We start from the raw sequence: 24,985 nt of genomic DNA, 5'->3' as shown, positions 1-24,985 counted from the left end.
AGCTCATCAAAAACCCACCCTTATAGATTTCTGTGGGGGAAGAAACAAAGATCTTTTCTAAGGTCTTCCATCCCATATTTCAAATATCCTTGTGGAGCCCTAAAAACAGTAAGTTAAAATGGCACTGAGTGCTGTTACCTCCCTTTTTCTGCCAGAAGACTAGGAATGATAGCAAGAAGGAGCACACACATTGAGAATGATTAGATAAAAACCATCTTCTACCTTAAATTTCTCTGTGGGGAGAGAAGCAATATAGATCACCTCTTAGAAGGGGTTGCCCTACTTGCCTGAGCCAACTCACATGTGAACACCAGTGGTCTTTTTCAGTGGTCTTTTTCTGTGACCTAGGAGGGGGGAAATAAGAGGTTCAGTTCAATCCCTGGATTTTTAAATTCAGTACAAACCCACTAAAGCACAATCTTTTTTCTGGAGTCTGCCATAAAATTTTGGAGAAGAAAGTAAGTTGGAGATTTAGTTTGAAGTACAGCTAGTCACCTGGCAGAGAAAAACCTTAAAGGCACACTAAATGATGAGACCAGTCAGCTCTCAAATCCAATACAATCCTATGTTATTAATTTATTTATTAACTAATTCCTTCAGCCATTTGCTCAATTACTGTGTTTGACATTGTAATTGGGCCTGGAAAAGATAGATGAAGGACACATAATTCCTGCCTTCAAGAAGCTCATAGTTGATTGATACAAGTAGCTAACCTGCACTTGGCATTGTTCAAATCATCACAACAATCCTGGGATATAGGTATTATTCTTACTATAACCATTATACAGATGGGACATAATTGAATCCAGGGAGATTTAACTATTCTTCTTAGGTCATACAGCAAGGCATTGGCAGAGCTGGGATTTGAACCTGGGTAGTCTAGCTGCAGAGTGCTCTCAACCACATGACTAGAAACAGGAAATGTAGACATGTGTGAAATCCTATAATGTGGTGCATCATGGATTTAAGAGTGTGGGCTCTGGAATTATGCTGTGAAGTTTTGAATGCTGGTTTTACCACTTATTAACTTCCTGACCTTTGGCAAGACATTTCTCTGTTCATTTTTCTCTTGTGCTATTTGGCGATAATAAGAGGATCTATTTCATGAGCTACTGTGAGACTGAAATGAGAAAATGCACGTGACCTCCTTAGCAGAGCACCTGACATGTAAAAACTATGTAATAAATATTAGATATTACTATCAATAGTAGTGATAGGGTTAGTGCAAGAGAGCCACATGGCAAGAAGAAGAGGCCATTTCTGCTTGACATATCAGAGAAAGCAGTTTGGAACTAGACCACAGACATGGCCCCCATCTCATTCTACTATACCACATTATGTTTCCTAAATAATTCTTTAAGGAGAGCCCATGCAAAAATCATAGTAGTCATTAAGAGGCATGGAAATATGACTTATACAGGGAAGTATAATAATTAAATAAGTATAATAATTAGTCATTAAGTGTAATGAAAATATGGCCAGAAAACAATAACAAAATAATATGTAATGCATTTTTTAAGTACACAGTGATGACTAAAGCCTTCATATTTACCTAAGTTACTAGATGGATTTGATCAGAGGAAATTTAGGTGAGCTTTGCTGAGTATGAATATTTCTTCTTTGTGAATGACTACCTTTTATCCTTAGAACATCAGACCAAAAGAAATTGTGACATCCTTAAAATCTTCTCTGGATGACTTTATTTAAGGATGACCCTGCAGGGTCAAAATGAATGAGGAAACAACCATTTTCCCAGACCGGAGGCAGCAGTGTTGTTAAACATTCATCCAAGGAGCCTCAAGTCTCTCATTTATGAAACCTAGTACATGATCTCCAGAGAAATCATTGTAGCCATAAAATGTAAAGCCTGGCAGTTGGGGGTGGGGAGAAAAGACTCTATAGTCATCTGATCAACCTATTCTTATCTCAGATGAAGAGATGTGTCTAGAGAGGCTAAGTGGCCTAGAACTCTAACCATTTTTTTTTCTTATTTCTATTTCATAACCCTTTGAGCAGATATTAAAATATGAATTCTTCCCTCTATATTTTTCATTCCTCGTTCCCATTAAAAAGGTATCATAGAAACAGGAAACACATAACTTAGAAAACACAAATTTTTGAGTACTTGGAAGGAAAGGTTCAACTTTATATGGGCCTAATGTTCACTACAACTTTGTTGAAGTGAATGGTTGCTTTCTAGATATGGAAAGAATACCTTTCTATCCTTTTGTCTACACACTATAAATATGCATGTGACTCAATTTTTTTTAATAACTTCCATATCTACCATTTCATTTTATCCTCACAGCATCCGAGGAAATAATTAAGTAAAGCACTATCATTTTAATTGAACAAATGAGGAAACTGAAGTCAAATAAAGTTAAGCAAGGAATTTGCTCTTCAAGTAAATGGAAGCCAGTTCTAAACAAACCCTCAAAGCTGCTTTCTGACTTAGATCCCTGTTTCTTTTCCTTCCTTCTCCTTAATTTTGTATGGTAATGTATCAGAAATATTGTCACATCTAATTTACAAGCTTCCCTGAGGGTTACATGATATGCAAGGATATTTGAATTACAATTCTTCTAGATTATTGAATTAGAGGAAAAGAATTTGACATGCTTAGTGCATAAGCACTTGATGTCTAGAGATATTCTTTAGGAATATCTCTATTCAATTTAGGAGACTGATTTTTTTTGTTGTGTTTTTCTTTTATTTTTAAACTATTACAACATGATTCTGATTTTGCTGCCTTTTCTTTTCCTTACTTAAATGTTTTGTGCCAAAGCTTCTTAGATTTTGTTTAATTTAAGAAAATGATTTCAGAAGATTTGAAATCCTCCTTTCTCTATTTTGTTAGTGACAAAATGGTTTATGTAACAAATATGTTGAATAATAGTTCCTCCAAAATAATATCATTTTCAGAACCTTCCTAAAATGTTCATTGTGAACAACAGAAGATGATAATGGAATATGTATAGATATTCATCTTTCTGACATTCTGGAATTTTTTCTTTGGGCTGGTAAAATTTTGTAAACCTCAGTTGAATGAATGGTTAGAATAATAATGCGTACTCCTGAGAGGATAAAATGTAACATGGCCATGTCCATAAGATGACATTTTAGTAGCCCGGGGAAAATTGTTTTTTTGCATCTTTCTCAAATTTGAATAATTTAATTCTTTTGGGTGACCTTGGAGGTCACCTAATGTATCTATAGAAAATTAAAAGAAATTAGTAAGCATATTTCCCTCCCAAAGAGAGATTCTGATGGATGTTGATTTGAGTGAGTGCCCTTAAATCTCAGTGTGTCCCTTTCCACCATACACAGATATTTGAATACTTAAAATATGTAAAACCATGCTATATTCAAAGAACTATCCTTTTCCAATTAATTTTAAGTTTGATGAGAGGGATATAAGCATATAAATTAGATAAACTAAAAAGTATAAGATATTATTATAAATGTAAACAAGCTATAAATAAATTTGAAATTACTTACAAGGGATCAGTAAATCATTACTGATAACAATTAAAACAACTAACATTACTGATAACAATTAAAATTGTTATCATTATTAGCAATTATCAGTGAAAGCTTATTTGCACTTGTGAATTATTTCCTACTGTGAAGAATAAATGCATTTATTTTACTAATACTTTTACCAATTCTGATTGGAGGGAACAGATAAGAAAATGGGAAAAGGAACTAAAATTTATTTTAAAACTCTTACACAACATGATTTAAATAGACTCCCTATTCTTCATTCTCCCCACAATATACTTCTCACTATTTTATAGATTAGGAAACAGAGGATCAGAGACTGAGTTGCCCAAGGCTAACAGTAAGAATATAAGATGTCTAAGTTTTGAGCTCAAATCCATTTGCTTCCAAAGCTAATAAACTTTCCTTTACGGTACATTTCTTCCTATTCTGCTATGGATTCATCCCAACCCATAGGTGAACAAAATATTCAGCAGTAATAGGTGTCATGTAGAGAATTTTGTATCAGTATCTCAATATACCGAGTTGTGAGAATGAGTGCTGAGATATGAGACATAATGCTAAAATGCATTTTTAGAGCTGTGACAGAGAGAGTCTTAAATACAGCTTAGGGAGTTTGCTTGTCACTATGTAACACTGGAGACAATGTTGATTGTGACACTGGGGAAGAGTGGAGTATTTGCTAGTGGCATCTAGTGGGTACAGGTCAGGCTGAATATACAGCAACATATAGGACAGCCCTCACAATAAATAATTATCTGTTCAGAAATGTCAATAGTGCTGAGGTTGAGAAACCTTAATGTAGACAATGGGAATCCATTAAGGTATTTTAAGATTTTACATATCCTTTTTTTATTATTATTTTAGAGAGAGAGAGAGAGAGAACAAGGAGGAGAGGAGGCAGAGGGAAAGAGAGAATCTTAAGCAGGCTCCATGTTCAGCGCAGAGCCTGACGCGGGGCTTGATGCCACAACTATGAGATCATGACCTGAGCTGGAATCAAGAGTAGGATGCTCAACTAACTGAGCCACCCAGGTGCACCTACATATGCTTTAAAAAGATTACTCTGCATCAAAGTTTAGGGAAAACTGGAGAGAGGGAGTGGCTAGAGATGAGCAAGACAATTAACGGATCTACAAAGGCATTAAGAGCAGTGACCACCAGATGAACGATAGACTGGGAGATACTGCACAGGAGAAATTAAAATTGTGATGATCAACTTATTCCTTTCTTTCTCCCTCTGAAGCCCTACTTCACATCCATGGATCAATTCCAGGGTTTTAGCCTGAGTGAGTAGAAAGATGAGAGTACCATGAATTTAAAGATGGACTCTAAGTGGAAATTCAACACAGCTGTATGCTGGTCATTATTTTTTATGGGAAAGGTTAATTAATGTCTGTTTTTGAATGTATTTGGTTGGTAATGTCAATAAAAAATCAGAATGTCTGAGATGTCTTGTAGATATTTGGGAATACAGGTTGATTTTAAAAACGATGTTACTTAGAGCTCTAGATTTGGCAGCCCTCTAGGTACAAATGACACTAGGGTCAGGGGTGAGAAAGGAAATCCTGGCTAGAGTCAGGAAAAAAAGGGGAAGAAAGCTGAAAGCCAAACTACACTCAGAACCTCTGTAATTATTTTCCAGAAAGATGAAGTTTAGGATATTAAGAGATCATGAACAGTTTTAGCCTCATTAAGGGCTGAAGCTGGATGGCCACAGACTGAAACATATATAACAGGTTGCATAGGAGGAAGTTTGGAGTTGAAGGGAAGGAGAAAGATGGAGAAATGTGAATACCAAAGGAAGTGATAGTGTAAGAATACACCTAGTTCTCTTCTACCCACTGACAGATAGCTAAGTATATATATATTCAGAATGGATTCTAAAGGTTTATAATTGAGAAAATATAACATCAATTAAAAAAATAAACTCCTACAATTTGGTTTGTATGTCTATCACTTTCGACCTCTAAATGAAATCAGATTTTGATACATACCAAAACCATGAATTGTGCCTACCTAGTCTACTATTTCCTAGCCTAGGCTAGGAATTGGGACAAGTTCAAAAGTTGTATTGGAATGGATTTTCCTGGGCCTCCCTGAAGAATGGTTTGTGGCGGCACCTGGGTGGCTCAGTCGGTAAGTGTCCGACTTTGGCTCAGGTCATAATCTCACAGTTCATGGGTTTGAGCCCCACTTCAGGCTCTGTACTGACAGCTCAGAGCCCGGAGCCTGCTTTGGATTCTGTGTTCCTCTCTCTCTGCTCCTTCCCGACTTGTGCTCTGTCTCTCTCTCTCTTTAAAAAATAAACATTAAAAAAAAATTTTTTTTTTTAAAGAATGGTTTGTGTATCTAGGTAGGACCTGAAGAACTGAATGTCAAAACATTTCCAGGTGATTCTGATGAATGTATTCCTCAAAATAAATTTTGAGAAACCCTGGGAATAGAACCCAGGGGATAGCTCACTCTCCTATTTCAAAGATCAGGCTTAAGCTAAATAACTTACTGAAGGTGACAGAGCTGCTGAAAGGAATTGTTGGTGTTGCGAGGAACCCCCCCAAGTTGGACACCAAAGCTTCTTCATTAGACAGCCTGAATGTCTTCCATAGTGGTAAACTGGGGATCTGATCTGTTCTAACCCATTAGTATGTGTCATCGGGGACTCACACATTGCCTTCATGGTCATTAAAGCCAATCTGTAAATAGATGCTCAGATATGTCTGAAATGTGTGATGTACCATGATAAGGTTCTGACAATATCTATGACATTTCTGGCACCTCAGTCTCATCCTCAGACCCGTCTTGGTGTGTTTTTGTAATATCTCTTTCCTTTCCTGGATAAAAGCTTTTCTCTTTGGGAACCAAATGTCACCTGGAGACAGGATAGGTCTAAAGAACAGGCTTTTGCTGCTGCTGGAAAAATTTAAAGATAACTTCTTTTCAAGGTCAAATTGTTTCACCTTACTGTCTGTTTTACCCTCTAGGAGAATATGTTGTAATGACCACTCATTTCCACCTGAAGAGAAAGATTGGCTATTTCGTTATTCAAACATACCTGCCATGCATAATGACGGTTATTCTCTCCCAAGTCTCTTTCTGGCTCAACAGAGAGTCTGTACCAGCAAGGACTGTCTTTGGTGAGTGCCGATTAACATTTGCATGCCGATTAACATGGAGGGCAAGTTCTATCATATTGGTGACGTTGCTGATGGAATGAAAAAGTAATTATACATTAAAATCTGAAGTTAGCACAATAGAAAGGTTCAAAGAGTTACCATTCTCATTATGGTATGATTTTTAAAAACTTTTTATCTAAATAGCAAAAGTTGTTTCTAGTGCATGTAGTTAGATGGAACTAACGAACATTTGATGTGATGTTTTGGGAGAGTTGAGGAATGAAGCAAACATAAAATACATGGTGATAGATGAAAAACAGAAATATTAATATTGAAATCATATATTTAGAATGTATAATCATGTATCAGTGTATTTTTGGAGAATCTGAGAAAATATCAGCAGAATTACTTCCTTACATATATGAAGGCAGGGATTCTTTAGGTAGGGAGAGCTCATGAATGACCATCATCAGTATAGAAATACCTCATTTTACCTCATGTGTGTGCTTCTGAAGACTTCCAAATACACTTTTGTTTTTTCCTATCAAGATGTTTTAAATGTTCTATATGTTATGAGTTAAGGAAATCTAATTGCAATATTGTTTAAATTGTAACAAACTTTTTACTTATTGGAAAAATCACCCCCTAACTTATAATTTTAGAAGCTTGTATTTCATATAAAGAGGGATTTCCTGCCTGTATTGTAGTACACTATATTAATTTTACTCTTAAGACTGATGAAAACAAAATATTCCATTACAAAAAATGAATTCATTGATTGATTCATACATTGATTCAGCGAACATTTCTTTGAAACCTCCTGTGAGCTCCTACTATGTTGTAGGCATAGAATGCTACAGTGAACCAAACATAAACTGCTCCCCTTATGAAGATTATATTCTGGAGCTTAAAATTTGAGTCATATTGAAAATCATAGATAATATTTATTGAATGTTCTTATATCAGGTTATATTATATAAACCTATATTCTCTTATTTAATGCTAAAAAATTCTATGTACTGTTATTATCCCTGTTATAGAAGAGAAAGCTAAAGAATAAGAAATTGGGTAACCTGCCCAAGAATAGCACCTGCTGAAGCTATTAGGTGAAGGTGTCTGTAGTAAGACCCAGACTCTCTCTTCGCTGTAGAGTTGGTGCCCTTAATGACCATTCTAAACCAAAATCAATATGCTATATAGATGCAATGATGAGACATGAAATCAGGTGGTTGTGGGATTCATTTGGAAATAACAATCACATATTTATTGGTGAAATGTGAAATTATCAAGGTTTATTCTAAAACATCAACTAGGCACATGCTATATTTAAGCCTCTTTACCATAGAATAAAAAACCTTAAGAAGCTTATAATCTAAATTGAGGATTATTCATGTGCCAAGATCCCTATGGCATCAATCTTCAATAACAGGCAAGGCATGAAAAATCTGTTATCTCATGAAAAAACAAGACTTTGCTACGAGTGCCCAGGAAAGAGTCTTTTCTTTTGAACTTAGCAAAGTGCTTCCAGGTTGGAAATGACCAAATCTTTGCTCTGAGTGTAGTCTAGGAACATAGCTGTATTAAGGTCTGAGATGGGGGCGCCTGGGTGGTTCAGTTGGTTGAGCATCTGACTCTTCGTTTCAGCTCAAGTCGTAATCTTGAAGTTTGTGGGCTTGAGCCCGGAGCCCCCACGTCAGGCTCTGTGTTGACAGTGCAGAGCCTGCTTAGGGTTCTTTTGCCACCTGCCCCCACATCTCTAAAAATAAATAAATAAACATTAAAAAAGATCCCAGATGATTCAAGCTACAGAGCACAAGAGTAGCTCATTTCAAATTCTTTCTTTAATTACCATTTGTTAATATTAACTAGTGTTGAAGCCACTTACAGAACTGAGGATTGAACTCTTGTCAAGGTGCTTACTTCTATATGTATATTTAATTTGAGCCCTTTATTCACTGGAAATTGAAAAAAAGGGGGAGTAGAGAAAATATTTTAATATTTGTGTTTATTTTTGTAGAATGAACCCAGAAGTGCAGTGAAAAAGTTATTTTTATTTATTTATTTATTTTTTTAATGCTCACTCTCCCTCCTTCTCACCCTAATAAATTCTATCCTCCTTTTTGGAAATTCTCTAAAGCATTTTGGAATCTTTTATAAGTCAAAACCCTTGCTCTTCACATTTCCAACAATGTGATATCTCAGCCAACTCATGCCCTTCTGGTGAACATAACTACGTATTTGTAAACTCAGCTGTGGCAAGTATTTCTGTGTATCAAGTCATATATTTGTAACATTTTAAGTTCAATACAATCACTAGTACAATTTCTCAAGACCTTTAGCCTTTTAACATTTACTTAGTACACATGTTTCCATTGTTTTTAGTCTCAATTCAGCACATTCCTCTGTGCTGTGTCAGATGCCTGACAGGGTCACGGATATTTAAAGAAAAAATATACAAAGGAAAAAGAAAAAAAAAGTTGTTCTAACAGGTTAGTATAAGGTTGAAGAATGCAGCAAAGCCAAAGCCTGTTTCATGTCTTAAGACATCATTTTGATGGTCCATGCTGTCATTTAGAGGCAGTGTGGTCCTGTAATTTTGTTGCCACATAGATCCAAGTTTTAGATCCAATCTTCATTTTTCAAAGATTCAGTTGCCTGTAAAATGAGAGTACAATTAATGTAAAATAGTGCTTTTTAAAATATTGAGAAAAATAAAATATATGCATTGTCAGATTGAGTTCTTGGAACTTTTAATAGGTGCTCAACACAGTTTTTTTTCCTTTCTCTGCCCCTGTAGCAAGTGTTGGAAGACCACACACACACACACACACACACACACACACACCTCTGTTTATGCTAGTCTTCACTCTTAATTTACCGATACATTTAGTTTAAGAACACCCATTCCCAAATTATTTCTGACAGTTGTCTACATGAACCAAAATTAAAAAAAAAAATGAAATTCACTGCAGCAGAGATTTACTAACAAGGACCAAAGTTGTCAATAATAATAGTCATTGGGGCACCTGGGTGGCTCAGTCGGTTAAGGATCTGGCTTCAGCTCAAGTCATGATCTAGCGGTTCATGAGTTCAAGTCCCATGTCGGGCTCTGTGCTGACAGCTCAGAGCCTGGAGCATGCTTTGGATTCTGTGTCTCCCTCTCTTGGCCCTCCCTCTACTCATGCTCTCTGTCTCTCAAAAATAAATAAGCATTAAAATTAAAAAAAAAAAAAGTTCAGGATTGTGAGGCAGTTTTCCCAAGGTCATTCAGCAATTACAGAGTTGGGATTTGAACTGGGTTGTTCAGTTCCTCAAATACTGACATTTAATTACTTTGCTTTTAGCTCAAGTTAATATTGATATGTAAATTTAAGAACTGTTTACCGGCCAATATTTCTTAAACCATTTGTTGGTTATATAATACAGATAATTCCCCAGAACTTTCTGTAACACCTCCAAAATTTAGAGTAAGTCTACTCACTATATCTGTGACCATGTATCAAAAAAATATGATTTAATAAAAGTCTCAATGTTTCTTTTTAATCTTATCACTCCCTAATATAGTTACAAAGATCATCTACCTTAAAATTCATGGAAAACTAGGAAATATTGGATGGCTTAAAGCAGCTTAGAAAAATTAGTCACCTACCAGCTGTGTGACACTGCTGATTCTCTAAATATTAATCCAAAAGGGTAATCATAGATATGAGTTTTAGACATGAGATGACAGTATCTTCCATGGAAATAATTTACCATCTTTAAAATTCTTTTACCTATTATTACATTTAATCCTCAAGTAATCTTGTGGAAAATTGTACAGAAGTTTCTCTGATAATTTTACAATTATAGATAGTTGAGAGAATGAAATCTAAATCACCCCTTTTACAGATGTGGAGACTGAGGTCCCTACAAGTAAATTTGCCTACTTGAGGCCATAAAGCTAGTAAGTGGTAAGGTTGGGACTAGTCACTGGAAGAGGTTAGAAGTCTTTCCATCCCATGCAGCCTGAGCCACTCCTATGGGACTACTGTGAGTTTTTTAATACATTTTCAAATGGCTTAAGAGGTACGTTACAATGCTTCTGTTATAGGGTTTTGCATATAGTAGGTTGATTGTATCAATTTATTAAATGAACATTGATGGATATCATTCACATACCAACTCATAATTGTCTAAATAAGCTAAAAACAACTGGCTTGAAAACTGCTTTGAATATAGGTAGCATTAATCACTAGGAATGGATTCACAGAATCAGGCAAATGAGGCAGCATTAACAAAAAAAGGGGAAAGATTGTGGACATTTGAATCAGACAAACTTGTGTTCGTATTTTTGTCTTGCCACTTCTGAGCTGTATAACCTCAAGCAAATGACATGCAACTTATTTCAGGAATTTCTTAAAAAGAGGAGCTGTTTTATTTTATTATATTAATGTTTATTTATTTATTTTTGAGAGAGTGAGTGGGGAAGGGGCAGAGAGAAAGGGAGACAGAGAATCCCAAGTAGATTCCACACTGTAAGCACAGAGCCCAATGCAGAGCTTGAAATCACGAACTGTTTGATCATGACCTGAACCAAAATCAAGAGTAGGAGGCTCAACCAACTGAGCTACCCAGGTGCCCCAAAGAGGAGCTATTTTAGAATTAGGGGGAAAATAGTATAAAAGCAAAAAAGTTAACAATGTAGCAAAATATTATCCTAAAATAATTCAATTATCTATCAATTATTGATTAACAAGAAGCTACTAGCTTCTTGGTTTATACATTTAGGATATGCAGATAGAATATTAAACAGAGATGAGGGTACAACAATTTCTTGTGGATCAGAGACAATGAAGATCTATGCTTTCTGTTTGAAAGCGTTGGGGACAGTGAGACAGTATTGTTTCCTTCCCTGCCCAGGACACCTTGTTCAAGGTGCCCGTTTAAGGGAATTCATGATTTTATTAACAGCTTCTCAGTAGCAGAGCAGTTTATCTCTCCAAGAGATCCCCCTCAATACTGCCATACCATGAACTATACACTACACTGGGGTTGTATTAAAACTCATTTATCCCAAACCAACATGGGATGATTAAAAAAAAACAACAACAACCCACTGTATCTATGGCACTGTTGGTTACCTTTTGCACAAGTGGGTTGGCCTCCAGTGATCAAATTTTGCAGTATGAACCTACAAATTCACTTAATTTCTCTCTTTACAGGGGTAACAACTGTGCTCACCATGACAACTTTGAGTATCAGTGCCAGAAATTCTCTTCCGAAGGTGGCTTATGCAACTGCTATGGATTGGTTCATTGCAGTGTGCTATGCCTTTGTGTTCTCAGCTCTGATAGAGTTTGCCACAGTAAATTATTTCACCAAGAGAGGTTATGCATGGGATGGCAAAAGTGTGGTTCCAGAAAAGGTAAATGCTTTAAGATCCTGTGTAATGCATCACTGGTATGTCTTATTAGCCCTGTGAGATGGCATGTTCAGACTTTGGGAAATGACTGAAGAATGCAGAGACAGGGTGATGAGGATTCTTTGTTTCTTATATCATCAATGACTATGTGTTATGGTAATTTTGGTAGTGCTAAAGAGAGGGGTTGTTTGAGTGGGCAAATGGGCAGAGCAGAGTAGAGTAAGGAGATCATAGAGAGATGAAGGAGAACGTTTCTACTCAAGTATGCTTTCCTGTGCCTTCCATCGATTTGAGAACAGCTTTAATCAACCTGCCATTAGGAGCAAATAAAGCTATGCCATTATAATTTTTAGAATTTGAAAATCATAGCCTTTTGGTCATTTTCTGAGCCTAATCACCTTGGTCATAAATATTATGACTATAATGCCTCAGTGGAATTGAGTTTGTGAGATGCATTATCTCCAATTTTCAGTAAAGCAAGGGGCAATAAATATATTTCTTTCCCCAAATTAGAGTTTTGCTTTAAGGATCATAGACAGAAATCACAGAAAAATTCTTCTTTGTAGAAAATTATCAAGTACAGCTCATTACTGTTTTTCTAAATTAGAACCTATGCTAGAGTGTATTTTAAAGCACATGAAAGGAGGATATTTCTACTTCTGTGGCTTGAAAGTAAAGTATGTCAAAATGCAGGTGAACCTTCAGATGGTAGAAAGAAGGTCAAAGTCAGAGACACAGAGATTGTAAGACATCTAGAAGGAATTTAGAAGAATTCACTCTATAGTAGTTTTCCCAAAATTCTGTTCCTCAGAGTACTAATCTCATGAGATAGTCCCTAAAAATAAAGTTGTGTGGTTGAATACACTTACATAATGGTGTATACTATATCACAGAGTCAGAATAAATTCAAGAATCTGAAAGGGTCTATAGTAAAGAAATTAATGGTGTTTTCCTCATAGCTCTACAGATGTACTAGAAAAAGGAATGCTTTGTGGTGGAAACATCTACCGTATTTAAATGAATTTATAGTGTTACTGATTATAAGATGAGTCATTAATATATGCATATGAAAGAAAATATACCGCCAAGTAAAAGCCCTTTTAGATCTACCCCAGATGAATCAGCTGAACACCCCCATGCTCTCCTACACAGGTAAAAGCGAAGGAAGGCTCTGTGTAGAATGCACTGTGGCAGCCAACAGTACCTGAACCACACCCTCAAAATTTGCCTTCCCTTGAAACATGCTTGGCAAGTATTAAAAAAAAAAAAATCTCTGAATTTTCAAACCAAGAACCTTGGCTCGGGTTCAGTAGAGAGAGGAGATAAGACAAAGGGATTGTGTTTACTAGTTGGAGAGAGGAATGAAAAGAGTAAAGACAGAGTAATTGTCAAATACTTTAGCCACTGATGGCCTCCATTTGTCCTAGAAAAGAAGAGCAGCCCAAAGGAGAGAGAGCCAAACATAGAGATGGGTAAGACATAGCCCAGAGTCATAGATGTGAACAATTTTTAAATGCACATCTTAGAATCACTGGAATAGTCTACTAAAGTTCTTCAGAATTAATGATATGCAAACGTGGGTGATATGCAACTGAAGTGATGTGCAAACATTGGAAAAAATTGCTTTTCTGTCTTAATACTTTGCTGCATGAGACCAGTGTCTTTCTGATTCTGGCTCATCAGTATTGGTTGTTAGTGATTTGTTACATGAATTTGGTCTGGAAAACATAGAATTTAGGTTGCAGCATTGGTTGAGCTCACAGGTAAGTTTATATTTATCTCTGTCTGATGCTGTATTAGGTTTCCAAGTCCTGTGTCTTAATGAAAATATTCTAATCTCTATCAGTCTATAGTCTATGTTATTCAGTATACAAATGTAGATATAGGTATAGTCATTTCTTACCTATATATATACACACATATATATTTATCAGTGAATCATCTATATCTATCATCCTAAGAAGAAAGACAATATTTTCTGTAAATTATCTATGCCTCTGTAAAAATCTTCCCCAGGGATTTGACAGTTTGATTTGCTTATTACAGGGAGTGTGATCACAATGTGACCCAGGTCTCATTTTGACATTCAGAGAGGATGAATAAAATATTTTTTATATGACCAGATGAGTGTATTCTATGATCAGGAGAGTTAAATTTCAGTCTCTAACATGATATAACTTGAAAATAAAAAGAAAATTTCCATTAAGTCATCACATTATCAAGTCAACATTCAGTAGCCGGCTTAAGATCCATTCTCATATACTAAATTGCTGAAAGAAACACCAGCTTCTTAGAGAATATGGGGAGCTTAACGTTCTTAAAAATTAAAAAAAAAAAATGTTAAGTGCTCTTTCCTGATAAGCCAACCAGATATTTCTCAATATGTTATTCAACTTGATGTTGCAAATAAAAGCACTTGATAAATTTTAGTATTCTAGTGCTGGAGTACTATAATAATTTGGCACTGGGAGAAATGAAATCTATTAATAATATAAACTCTCCTCCAAGAATTATTCTTGTTGCTGATTACCCATTTCAGCTTATCTAATAGGGTGTCTGTCATTCAACAAATTTTGGTTAGATTGGAACCCATTGCCTCTCTTCAACATCAAAGTACATATACATTTTATCTAAAGGACATGCATGCTTGTATTCTGTAATATTAGAATTCTTATTTTTTAAGAAATGGACTATTACAAGTTCAGTTTGGCTGTTTAACTGTGTTGAAACAAACCATATCTTTTTTTTATTCTAGTACGGTGACAAAAAATGTTACATTACTTCAGGCCTACAACATAGTGATTCAGCAACTCTACACCTTAATGCTATGCTCACCACATGTGTAGCTACCATGTCACCATACAATGCCATTATCATACCATTCACTATATTCCCTATGCTGTGCCTTTATTCTCATGACTCATTCCATAACTGGAAGCCTGTATCTCCCATTCCCCTTTCCCCATTTTGCCTTCCCCCCTCTGTATTTGCCTACCCTACTCTGTATTTGTGGGTCTGTTTCTGCTTTGTGTTTATTTATTCATTTGTTTTGGTTTTTTGGATTCCACATATAAGTGAAATCATGTGGTATTTGTCTTTCTCTGTGTAACTTACTAAACCATATCTATTTTTGACCTGTAGTCATTTTGACAGTGAAAGAGAGAATTACTTTTACTTGCCTCAGTTTTGTACAAATAATTATGGAACTTTCTGTCATTCTTCATAAAGCTTAACCAAATCTGTCTTCACTATAAAATAGGAGTACAGTTAGAGTGAGTGGCCTTACTTTTTATGATGTAATACTAGAAAAAAACAATTTCTGGGCTTTCTGTTGTTGTCTTAATGTAATGTTTACAGATTTGAAGGAGGGGAAAAGGTAGCAGAGACATCACAGGGCTGGATAATAAAGAAATCAACCTGTTAAAATTAACTAGTATTTCTTGTGAAGAGCATCAGGTCTTTTGGTAGTAAAATTTTATTCTGATTCAATAATAAAAATGCGGATTATTCAGAGAACATTGAGTCTGGTTGGCTAAGTTTAGCTGTTCATCAGTATTCTCTATACCTTTTTGGAACATCAGTAACCAGACTCCACTTCTGGTTTTCTGATTCAAAATATGAGATTGTGCCCAAGATATTTGCCCTTTAAAAATGTTTAACTAGTGATTTAGTGTGCACAAAAGAATGAGAACTACTCTTCTAAACTACTGCTATCCAACAGAAACATGTGAGCCACAAATGTGAATGATGTATATAATTTAAAATTTTCTATTAGCTTTTTTCAAAAGTACAAATCAGGGAAATTAATTTTTTTTTGTTTTCTTTTTCAAGTTTTGATTTAATTTCCAGTTAGTTAACATATAGTGTAATATTAGTTTTAGGTGTAGAATTTAGTGATTTAGTAATATGCTTTTACCAATATATCCAAAATAGCATCTTTATAATGTGTAAACAATAAAAATCATTATTAAAGAGATATATTGCATTCTTTTCCTTTTTTATACTAGGCCTTCAAAATCCTGTGCGCATTTTTATACTTACACACATCTCAGAGTAGCGATGTTTCAAGTGTTCAATAGTCACAAGTGGCTAATGACAGTATATCAGACCACATAGCTGTGAACAATGATCCACTTCATTTTTTGGAAATGTCTATATGATAGAAACCCCAAGAAATGCTGCAGTTGTGCAGGTAACATTGACAAGCCGCTGACGTTGAACAAGAAATTGGCTTCAAGATACCCTGAATAACTGTTTTATCATTTGCCCACTTGCAACCTGGGGAGAAGGAGCAAATAATTGTTGTCTCAGCAACTCATCGCTGCAAAACAAACCACTTCAAAACTTAGTGACCTACAGCAACCTCCAGGCATGTGGGGCTGGGAGCAACCTGGTGGTACTTCTATTAGGATATGGGCTCACCAACATGGTTGCAGTAAACTGGAGACTCCATCAGGAGCAGAGGATCCACAATGGCCTCTCACTCGTCTGGGGCCTGACACTGGGACTGGGCTTCTCACTGTACATGGTCTCTGGTCACTCAGTTTTCTAGTCCAAGCTAATTCATGAAGCAGTAATGTTTTCAGAGGGTAAATGCTGAGGCTGCAAAGCTTCTTGAGGATAGGCTCCTAACATGGCATCACATAACTCTACCTCTTGATAGGGAAGCCTGGAAAATACTGTGTCTGCATTTTTCCCCCAGCTTTATTGAGATATGTAACACATGATATTGTGTAAGTTTGAGGTATACCATGTAGTTGATATGATTGATGATACATTCATATATTATGAAGTCATTACTACCCTACCCTACTACTGTCTCCATCCCATCACAAAGTTACCATTTCTTTTTTTTTTTTTTGTGGTGAGAACATTTAAGACTTAGCCTTAGCAACATTCAAGTATATGATATGTATTTAGTATATCATAGTATATGATATGTATAAGTATATGTATGTCTCTAGGTATAATCACCATCCTGTACAGTAGATGCCCAAACTTGTCAATCTTATAACTGGGCATTTGTGTCTGCATTTTTAATTTGTCTCAATAAAGCAGGTATACATTCCATTTCTTACATGTTAATCAAAGTATAGATTTTGCTCAGCAACTTATAAACTTCCTTCCCACAGTTTACTGAACAAAATGCTTTTACTCTTTCCTTCGACAGCCAAAGAAAGTGAAGGATCCTCTCATTAAGAAAAACAACACTTATGCTCCAACAGCAACCAGCTATACCCCGAATTTGGCCAGGGGTGACCCTGGCTTAGCCACGATTGCTAAAAGTGCAACCATAGAACCCAAAGAAGTCAAGCCGGAAACAAAACCACCAGAACCCAAGAAAACCTTTAACAGTGTCAGCAAAATTGACCGACTGTCAAGAATAGCCTTCCCGCTGCTATTCGGAATCTTTAACTTGGTCTACTGGGCTACATATTTAAACAGAGAGCCTCAGCTGAAAGCCCCCACCCCACATCAATAAGTCCTTCTATTCACATTCCGTTGTTCAGTCTTCTGCACTGGGAATTGCTTTCTGTTCTCAACGCGGTGATTCCCATCTGCTTTCTTGCCTCTGTCTTAAAGAATTTGAAGGTTTCCTTATTTCCATAATTCATACGAGAACAACAGACCCCTGTCCAGCAGTCCAGAGCAAAGCAGAACATACAGCTGAGAGACAGGATTCTGAGAGAGGAAGCGAGAGAGAAAAATCACGACAGAAGGAGACAGAATGAAACAGAGAGGAAAGGTGGGGAAGGAGGTCCAAGCTATGAGGGAAAGTAGAAGGAAAATAAAACTTAAGTCTGTAACTCCAGGTCATTTGTAGATATTTATTTCCAAATATTCTAAAAAAAAGATACTGTATATGTCAAAAATATTTTTATGTGGAGGTGTTTCAAAGAATACACTATAAATGTTTAATGACAACAATTTTAAAAATCTATGTCTTTATTGCACAAACTACAGTGTGCTTACATTTTGTTTTGTTTTTTGAACGGATGTATAGCTTTAACACTTTGTTTCCAAAGCTAAAGATCCCAATTTTTTTCCTCCTTTTAAAAATGGCTAGTGCATTATATTGCTGTTAAATGCTATTTTAGAATCCATGGAGATTGCATAAGCAAACGTACAGTTCCTTAAGCATTTAATCCAAAAAAGAGAAATGCGTTAAATAGGCTACTTCATCATCATCTGAGCTTTTACCACTTGCTTCGATGAGAAATCATTTTAACAGAGACATACACTCAATAAAAACTAAAAAAAAATATTAATAAAAATGAAATAAAACAATTAAAAATATTCCCTTTGCCACCTTGTCTATATCCAGATAGCACATGGGTCCAATAATCACTTGATACTCATTATGAAGATGTTTTTAGAGAGGCAAACCTATTTTGCAAGCTCTAGAATTGTTGAATGTATTATTTTATATAACAGTACATTAAAAGCTTTAGATTGAAATTTATGATTAGTAAACAAATATAGACTATATAAACAAATTATATATGTAAATATACAGCATGAGATTGTACATTTTTTACTTTTTTAAAGTTGTGTTCTTAAAATATTGTGTAGGACTCACCGCTCTTAGCTGTTAGAATGTTGTTAAGTGCTATATGGGAATACCTTTAGAGCCTGCATTAAAAACAGAACAGCCTGTGGGAATCAGATGGAATTTAAAATATAAAGTCTACTTATGTAGAGAAAGCTTGTAATTTCGAACTATTATCTGGGGTACAGTAGTAAATCAGCTGCTATCTGCTCAAGTCATGCCACATTTCCCTATTTTAGGCTCTTGTAAAATAGAAAGAAAATGGAAAAGCATTAGTTGGAGCTAGAAGATCAACTGTATATTATCACTATATTTGCTGATACCAATTATTTCAATAAGTGTTATACCATATGTAGCATTAAATATAAAAATACATGAAAGAATGTACAGGAAATAGCTTTTATTGAGTAACATTATTACATTTCATTTATACTGTAGCAATATATTTGTAGGTATACTATGTAAGGGCTTTAACTATAGGAGGTCCATTAATACTCCCTATAAAAATTCTGGTCTGTTTCATTACTTCCCAGAAGTTTTAGAGATGAATATTTATGCAGAAGGTATTTTTGAAGTCTCCTTTTGTCTAACAGAATTTCAGAGATGTTTAAAATTAGCATCCAGAATCCACAGGTCATAGTCTAACCACACTTAAAATGCTACGACATATAAACCTATCAGCATAATTGCCAAATAAGTCCATTGGGATCCATATCCAACTTTTGAGCAATGTTTCTTTCAAAAAGCTGCTATCCAATGATGTAGGAAAAAACACAGTTTGTGTTTTCCTAAGCAAACTCTGGTTTTCTTTTTAAATGTGCTTTATTGTTTGATTTGGTCCTGCCGAAATTCAATGAGCTAGGCCAATAAAGACTGAACCAAGGACGTTTCATCCTCTGGTATCATGTGTAGATATCATGTATAGAAAATAAAAAATATATATATATGGCTCTAACATCCGTGTTGCTGTTTATATCTGTTATTTTTCGGCGTTAACTTAATGTGTTTATTAAGAGCATTTTATCTTCCAGACTCCTCACGCCTAACATTTCGTCTGTATTTTACTCATTAGATGTGAATATTTCTTATTAGTCTGCTTTCTGCTATGCAATGATTGCATTTCTATCATTTCTTAGTTTGTTAGTGTGTGTGGATAGTATTCTATTGTATAAATTGACTGCACAATTTATCAAAGATAAATTATTCTATGTAGCTTTTCTACAGTGCTTTGCTAAACCATGTAATACTAGTTAAGTCTTCCTTGAAAATAAAGATACACTCTTATAGAGGACAGTTCCTGTTTATTCCCAGGAACATTTTTTAAAAGATGACGCTGAATGTTTATTGCACCTCAGTGCAGTGAAGTGGCAATAAAACCTAACATGAATCGAGGTTGTTTATGGCAGATGCATGTATTGCTTTACAGAGTTTAGCAAAAGCTCTTAATTTTATGTCATACTGTATTCTATTATAACAATAAAGCTAACATTATTCAATAACAAAATGGAATGCTTGACTCTCTTTTCATATTATCAATAGGACCTACCAATGACTCGTTTTAAACATTTTCACATAGGACACCTAAAAGTGCCAAGTGCTAGCAAGAATCTCGGGTACAGAGAAGAATTTTGAACATGTATAAATAGTATGACTCTAAACTGTGGTTTTAATTGAATCACTTTTACAAAGAGGAGTTATGAAACACCCGGTATCTGATGCTGCCAGTAGCACGTCGACTTAAAATTTATAAAACATAAATAGAACAGAATCAAAACGCTGAACTGATAATGCAGTATCGACTGTCAATACAGCACATTTGTTTTCTGATCTACTTCGTAGAGACTGGTTTCATTTTTGGAGGGAGGAATCTGAGCACTGTATTTTAAGTCTCCCCTGGAGCTATAACATTCCTCAATGTTTCTATAACCACAAAGTCAGATTAAAGTACAAAATACTTATAACTACTTGAAAGACAATAGAAAAATTATTTCAGTGTAAGGCATAAAACTGTGCTTGGCTTCCACAGATAAGACTATGTGAGGCACAATCTTTCTGTGTCAGATGGTGGCCAGGCAAAAACAAAATAAATTGTATTTTTACAAATAATCTTCCTATAAAATGATTCAGGGTTTAGCAAAATTAATCATTTAAAAATCCTCCAAATTACTTATTCAATCCAAATATACTAGGAAAATTATTACATTCATTGATTTATTGGCTCTCACAAAAATGAATGTAGTGAATGATGATAATTTTGGCTATCAAAATATATGCATGTCAGGGCTCACCATAATAATTATCTAAGGTATCAAAATAAGAATGAATTTGGCATGGTAGTTGGCCATCTGTTTGAATTTCATTATATCTGTTTGTTAATACCTTCTGTTGGAGTTTTCTAAAATCTATCCAACTCTGATGACCAACAAGAACAATCATCTGACTCATTACATTATAACCACATTTCAGTCAAATAAACTCCAAATGTTAATTTAATTAAACTAAGTTCTCTAACATTTGCTGCATCTCTAACCTGTGTTAAGTATTGTGCTACATGATAGGATGGAGACATCAATATTTCATGGCCTTTTTCCTTTAGGAAATCGAAATTATGATAGGGGAGGAAGAGAATCAGGCGAAAATAATAATATAAATACTGTAAGAAAAGTAGAGGAAGCTAAGAGACAAACGGCAGGGCTAATTTGGCACTCTTCATAAGGTACATAGTTTTATCTAGAGGAACTAATAATATCCAAGATAAAACTTAAAATGTCAGAGGAATTGAAGTGGTCCTGGACAGTTTGTCAGTGGACTGGGGGTATAATGCCAACACTATGCGTTGTTAGCCATTTAACCACCATCTAACATTTGAGACCTCTTACAAACCTTCAGAAACTGTGGTAGGTACTGAGATTACAGAAATGAAGATGACTGTGTGATCTTGGAAAGTTCATAATTCATAGAGAATCCAAGGGAACCCAAAGTTACAACACTTTAAACAAGATGTACATCTACCAATAAATGTACAAGGTATGGGGCATTTATACTCAGGAAATGGTATGAGAGAAGGCTTCAAATAAATGTGTTAGCTGAGCTAGTTTTTAAAAGATGATTCAATATTTATCAGGTGCTCTATTGCTGAGGATGGCCGATGGTGATGAAGGGCAGGCCTTTCATTCAAAGATGGTAGTAACACATTAAAACTTAACTCAGAGAGTTACAAAGTCTATTGCCAGGGAACTAACACATGTGAGTGAAGTAGACCAAATATGACGCTAAAGGAAGCACCAGGTACCGTGAGAAACAGACCCCATTCCCAGTGTATTTAGCCTCAGCCCCAGTTATTTTGTGCCATGTGGAGAAAGAGTCCATGTATTGTAACATTACTCCAATGTTACAAAAAAACATTCAGTACTGAAATTCTTTTTAACTCTAATTTTGAAACTACTACATTTATTAAATATATGAGCCAGTTGAATTTGGCTAATTCAACTGATCTCTGTTTTTCAGAAAATCTATGCAGATTCATGCATTCATTTGGTGGTCATTAATTGAACAGCCTATACTATGTTTGGTGTGAGAATTATTTCACAGAGAAAGGGCAGGTGATCCTCCTCATTATTAGTGAGCAAGCTTTAAAACTGTATTTGAAAGAATACTAACTACCTACATCTTCTGAAGTCATATTGTTTTTCAACAAAATATTTGTGGTGTAAAGAGAAATCGATATCTTCATGGGGCTGAAAAACAGTAAGGTTCTTTTTGGTTTTTGTTGGTAATTTACCTTTCTCTATAATGTAGCAAATTTTATTATGGAAGGTATGATTTCTTCATTAATAGTTCATCAAAGTATAATCCTGGATATTATTTTCTTTGATTCTTACCATAAACAGTGTAGTTATAAAAAAAGAAATTCATACAGGTCTGTTGATTTGCCTAAAACACTGTGTAAGTAATATTGCCTTCATTATAAAGCTGATACTTTCAAAACTCATCTATTAAAAACACATTTACACTGGATCTCCTTGACTAAAGGTCTGTTTGAAAAATTAATATCTTATAATATATTACAAACACCATGAATAGTCATTTCATATCAAAAGGAAAGGTAATTTTAGGTAAGCTAGATATGATTAGGGTGGCTCATATTGGACACTTTGGAATCCATCATGGCATAAAGAGCCATTGAAATTAGAGACCTCATGTTAAAGATTGACATGGCCCATTGGGCAGTTCCTGCTGAGCCTTATTTATGCAAGAAACAAGAATAATAATAATTAATGTGAACATTGCTAGAATAGCTGAGGAAGGACCCAAGCAAATCAACTTTCCCAAGACAAATGAAACTTGCCAGGTTTTCTAAAACAATAATTTCAGAATTCTAGAAATCAACCAAAGTCACACAACAAAGTAAGGAATATTTAATCAAGACATAAACAAAAGCATAATAGGGCTGAAACTTTTTTAAGAGCGTGTATAATGCCATGTTTTAACCCAGAATTATACTCATGATCTCTTTGTCTACATTTCTGCAATAATGCTACCAGAGAAGGACAAGCTGGTTAATAAACACCTTCCCACCTGCAGAGGTTCTCACTTAATATAGGGCAAAGCATGCAAAAGTTCTAAACCCATGGATACTGTTAGAAACAGTAGCAATATTATAAGCAAAGGGGTAAGAAGACTAATACTGAAGGTAGCCAGAAGTTACAATCCTGGTTAAAGAAAACAAAAGACTGGAAGAAGAACCAGAAATGGAAATTTAATGGGAAGATGAGGATAATAAGGCATCCACAGTGAGCTGACTTCAAAGCAATATAATCAGTGTGTTTGAAGAATAAAAAGCTATGTTCATGTAATAAAATTGTTATGAAAATGATACATTACATAGAGAATCTCAATGAAGAGATGGAAATCATTAAAAAGGTAAATCTAAAAGGAAAATCTAGACTTGGAAATAGGAATAGCGGGAGTGGTACAGTTACCAGAGGAGCTCAAAAACAAATCTGAGCTATTATTTTATTATTTGCATGTGGTACCCATATTACAGCCTGTGTTTATGGGTTCATTGGTTTTAGTCCAGAAACTAAAGTACTAGACTAGTTTCTGTTACTCCAGAAACTAAAGTAACAATACCTGGGGGTAAGGAAGGAGGAAACACTGAGCATTTAAACAATAAAGCATAGGTTTACCAGGGAAAGAATATACATTTTACTGTAAATGAGAAGGACTTCAAAATTTTATTGAAATAAATCTTAGAGATTTTTGTCTCATTAGGTGTAAAACTGCTAACTATAATAAATTCCACCTATACATGGAAAAGTCAGTACAAGTAAAATGAAGAAATAAAATTCAATGAACCTGTTAAAATAAAGGGTTTTTTTCTCAATAATAAAATTCAAGTATTTTTGAAAATTAAATTACTTTGTCCTTTAAAGAGAAAACTCAATTTCAGACATTATAAATGAGATGATATTATCTTCTCTTCGTTGTAGTACAGCTGTTTGTAGATCATTCACTAACATTTGCTCCTGCTGTTTGTAGCTGTCTCCACTTGCCCATTAGCTATAGTTTTCAACTAAGAGCAGGGAAATGTCTGTGGCTATTATAATTACTATAAATTTTTATAATCTTGAAAGATGAAGTATAATTTACCCTCAGAATGATCTAGTTTTAGAGGGTGGCAAATGTGCACACAACGACACACTGCCTAGATATTCCCAACACTCAAGTTTGTGAAACCACATTGCTGAATATAATTAGAAATTTCTGGCATCACAATAATCTCAGGGTGAGGGGTTGAATGAGGGTCTCTTCAAAATATTGTTGAGCACTTCTCTTTAAAAAAATTTATTCAAGTACTTGGGGCATGTGGGTGGCTCAGTTGGTTAAGCATCAGACTCTTGACTTCAGCTCAAGTCATGATCTCCCAGTTGGTGACATTGAGCCCTGAATCGGGCTCTGTGCTGACAGTGTGGAACCTGCTTAGGACTCTCTCCTTCTCTCTCTCTCTCTCTCTCTCTCTTTCTCTCTCTGTCCCTCCCCCATTCTTTCTCTACCAAAATAGATAAATAAACATTAAAAAAAGTTACTCAAGTACTAAAAGGTTAAACATTTGAATTTGGTTTTATTAAAATTGGTCACTCTCTGTTCTTCAGCAGTCCTATTTCTGCACAGATTACCACTGGGAGTTGATGAGTTGACATGTGGAAACTGAATCCACATATTTGAAGGTCAGCTGTCCACATAAGTTCTGCTTCTTTCCTTCATAGCCACTGCAAAAATAGAAGAAACAGAAATAATATACCAAAACTGTTTTTAAATTCAAGCACTAGGTAGTAGCCAGTAAAGAAGTACTCTCAAGAGCATGCTTTATTCAAAAACAATTTCCTTGAGTAAGGGGGATTATTTAAAGGTAAG

The 24,985-nt window shown here is 35.2% G+C and overlaps 1 protein-coding gene across 1 annotated transcript in view; it reads left to right on the top strand.

The window, feature by feature from the left end:
* Nucleotides 1–18,919, top strand: part of GABRA1 (gamma-aminobutyric acid type A receptor subunit alpha1) — a 56,670-nt gene extending 37,751 nt beyond the window's left edge. Inside the window, exons 7-9 of the mRNA XM_049647832.1 lie at nucleotides 6,486–6,638; nucleotides 11,819–12,021; nucleotides 17,189–18,919. Coding sequence (XP_049503789.1) covers nucleotides 6,486–6,638; nucleotides 11,819–12,021; nucleotides 17,189–17,500 — 668 coding nt within the window. The 3' untranslated portion in view covers nucleotides 17,501–18,919. The remainder of the gene's footprint in view (nucleotides 1–6,485; nucleotides 6,639–11,818; nucleotides 12,022–17,188) is intronic.
* The last annotated feature ends 6,066 nt before the right edge of the window (nucleotides 18,920–24,985 follow it).

Source organism: Panthera uncia (assembly GCF_023721935.1).
Source record: "Panthera uncia isolate 11264 chromosome A1 unlocalized genomic scaffold, Puncia_PCG_1.0 HiC_scaffold_17, whole genome shotgun sequence".
NCBI lineage: Eukaryota > Metazoa > Chordata > Mammalia > Carnivora > Felidae > Panthera > Panthera uncia.
Note: the sequence above shows the minus strand (reverse complement) of the source record. Positions and strands in the feature narration are given on the sequence as shown.